The sequence below is a fragment of the Clavelina lepadiformis genome, chromosome 3, assembly GCF_947623445.1.
Source record: "Clavelina lepadiformis chromosome 3, kaClaLepa1.1, whole genome shotgun sequence".
Lineage (NCBI taxonomy): Eukaryota > Metazoa > Chordata > Ascidiacea > Aplousobranchia > Clavelinidae > Clavelina > Clavelina lepadiformis.
This window is the reverse complement of record NC_135242.1, coordinates 23,785,712-23,788,680: the sequence shown is the minus strand read 5'-3', so window position 1 is coordinate 23,788,680 and position 2,969 is coordinate 23,785,712. Positions and strand designations below refer to the sequence as shown.

The window sequence follows — 2,969 nt, the reverse complement described above, 5'->3', positions numbered from 1 at the left end:
GGCGCCATTACTCGAATTACAGCTCTCTCCTGCAGCAACCAATCACTACTGTCTGCTCGTTCCGGGCCAAATTTCTCCGGAATACTCTGATGGGATTCGGTCCCATGTATTGGCTTTATGTTATTGGTTTTATATAAATTGAGAAGTGCTTTCTCAACCGTTAATTGACTTGTGCGTCTTCCGCCTGCATAGTATAACCACGGATATATTCTCTTGCTTATAAAACTTAATTGCTTTTGACAGAACAGTGCGAATGACAATGAAAACGCTTGATATATTTGCCTTTTCAAAGAGTATTACATTGCAAAGAACACTGATTTATTACAAGCGCCACAAAAACTTGATATCAATTATAGTTATTGATGCAATACAAGTTGTTGATTTACTTGCGTTTGGTATGCTTATTCTATATATACATCACATGGCATTAAACCGATTGTGTTTTGTTTAATCACAACGAAATTTCATGTTGGTGGCCTTTAGTGGCTCGTGCCAACCTTTCCAAAGTTCCCAGACGACGCCATGAGCTGTTCCTGTTGATTCGCGCATCCATACACCGTTCAATGCAGAACTGCTGGCGAGACAATCTCCAAACCACCAACCTTGATTTCCGCCATAGTGTGATGCGCAGTTAAGTGTACGACTGTTAACAACAAAAAAATTTAATGTCTTTTGAAAAAAAAGCTAAGAACTGTGACCTCATCCATGAAAGCTCGGTTACATGGAAACGTTACATCGTTACGGAACACATCGAAGCATACCGATGTACAGATAACATAACACGCAGATCTTTTGTCACATTTTATCATAATTAAAGGAAAAGAATAATAAGCTTACTGCAAATCATTGTCCCTGTCCCACGCAGAAAATGGTTTATTATTATGATACGACATACCATCTCCAGCGTTTCCGCTATAACCGGAAATAAGAAGCCGATATGATTTTTCAGCAGAATCGACAGAAAATGAACTGAAACAAAAGTGAGTTTGGATATGATTACGTTCGTTTCATCGAACTCAATACAATTCCAGACGAATACCAACGATGCAGGTTACAACATCGAAGTAGGCCTAATACTTAACCTATAATTTGCGTGACGTTGGTTTCCATCGAAGTCCCTCAGCTCTATCTTGAGTCTGCATCCTCCTCCTCGCGTCATTTCGTGGATGTTGTGAAGTCCTGAGCAGTTTGCATTGAGGTAAGAAATATTTTCGAAACAACTTTTAATCGACTCACCCAGCCAAAATTCCCCATCAACCTGCCCAAAACCGTTCGCGTAGTCGTCCCATCCTCGTTGGAAACTAACAGTTCCATCGATTCGTCTTTGAAAAACCTGTGACAAATCGAGTGTTGGTCAAAAAACTACCGTTCGTTACCATTGGCTAACAGTGATGCAAACTCAGTTATCTCATGCAATGAAATTCAAAGAATAAAGTTTGGGGTTTTGATTACTAAGTATAACGTAATAAAACATAAAATTTCCATTTTTTAACGTTCGAAAATGTTTCAAATCTTAAACTTTCTTCAAACAGTAAAAATATCTTCACTCACCGTCCATCCATCCTCGCAACAAACTTCAACCCCACTCGTCAAAACTTGGTCTCCGTTGCTTGATGACGTAGCACATGACGTAACTCTTGATGCTGATGTCGTGGCAACAATAGTGGTAGTCGTTGTCGTGGTGCTGGGAGGTGAAAGAAGTTTCTCGATTTCTGGAAATGATTTTTCTCAATAAAAGTGAAGTCGGTTAAAACGACTTTCAACTCATATAAACTCACTTGCCAGTCTGGAGATTATGTCGGTCCCTAGCGACCCCAGAGCGCACGAATCACCTTGCATCCCCTTCTCTCCGACTTCCCCGTTGACTTCCGGACTTCCGGCTTTACCTGATCTTCCGGTATCACCTTTGTCTCCTTTCTGCATCCTGGAGTTGGAGACCTCATCATCACAAACAGTAGTCATGACTTGACGACATTGTTGCGAGTAGGTCATTGTGACGTAACAAACTACAAGTAGCAAAAGTATCATTCTTCTTTCCATTGTTGACTTTGAAGATCTTTTCATGAATCTCGAGATATAAAGTCCACAACGGATACGCGCTCTTTATATAACAGACTTGACGCCTTCTTTGGAAATAATGTGATGCAACCGCGAAAATATTTTCATTTTACCTTAATTATTTTGCCTAAGAAAAACACCTTTTTGAGGAAGTATTTCGTCTGAACCGCCACCACCGAGAGAGGAAAAAGAAAGTAAGAATTGATGAAGTTTAGGCGCCAATCACCGTACAAATTTGCAGCGAACGTTACGTTTGTGTTGTGAAAAACTCCAGTTCATCGTCATTGACGTTGTCACTTGTTTGTTTTCAAGCAAAGAATTTCCACAAACGTCATCGCAACCGCAGACTACGCATTAATTCGACCACTTGCATCGCGTGCGTGTCATCAAAAGGACGTATGACGTATATGGAAATAATTAGCTCGTTCGCAACCAGGAAGCAAGTTCATCATCAATCTTTATTAAGAACCGAGTTTTACATCTTATTGTTGTTTATTTAAGTTTACGCAATTGCGGCGATACGAGAAGAGAAGAAGAGAAAGCAAAGCAAAACTGACAAGTCCGCTCATCGTTGTTGGGACTTGCAGCGATTTCTGATTTGTAAGTTAAGTGTCTGCATCAACTAACTCTGCTTGACCTACCTTCCATGAAGGCTACATGTCCTTCTCTGCTATCACTAATTGCAGACAAACTGTAGGGTAAAATCACAAACTAAAATGTTTATTCGAACTAATGCTTCACAACACTTTCTGGCACATTGGGTGAGCAATCAGCAGAAGCATTTACATTAGGATTACCATACGTCAGGATTTTCCCTGACTTGTCATAAAATTTTTGTGTTCTAATCTGCGTCAGGGAGAAATGGTAAAATGTGCCTAAAAGTCCGGAATTTTTTTAAATTGTATTTTATT

At 39.9% G+C, this 2,969-nt stretch overlaps 1 protein-coding gene across 1 annotated transcript; it reads right to left on the bottom strand.

Annotated features, from left to right (window-relative positions):
* Nucleotides 1–254: 254 nt before the first annotated feature.
* LOC143449386 (microfibril-associated glycoprotein 4-like) lies at nt 255–2,121 on the bottom strand. The gene is made up of 6 exons (XM_076949565.1): nt 1,779–2,121; nt 1,552–1,712; nt 1,237–1,333; nt 1,083–1,179; nt 838–969; nt 255–643 (listed from the first exon to the last, which is right to left on the bottom strand). Exons 1-6 carry the CDS (start codon nt 2,062–2,064, stop codon nt 448–450), a joined length of 969 nt encoding a protein of 322 aa, XP_076805680.1. The 5' UTR covers nt 2,065–2,121; the 3' UTR covers nt 255–447.
* Nucleotides 2,122–2,969: the final 848 nt, after the last annotated feature.

Bases quoted from the DNA above. Each gene is read 5' to 3' on its own strand.
- LOC143449386 (XM_076949565.1), bottom strand. From the start codon at position 2,064: ATGAAAAGATCTTCAAAGTCAACAATGGAAAGAAGAATGATACTTTTG. The intron at 1,713-1,778 runs GTGAGTTTATAT...AATCATTTCCAG, and splicing joins CATAATCTCCAGACTGGCAA to AAATCGAGAAACTTCTTTCA. The intron at 1,180-1,236 runs GTGAGTCGATTA...CAAACTGCTCAG, and splicing joins TGATGGGGAATTTTGGCTGG to GACTTCACAACATCCACGAA.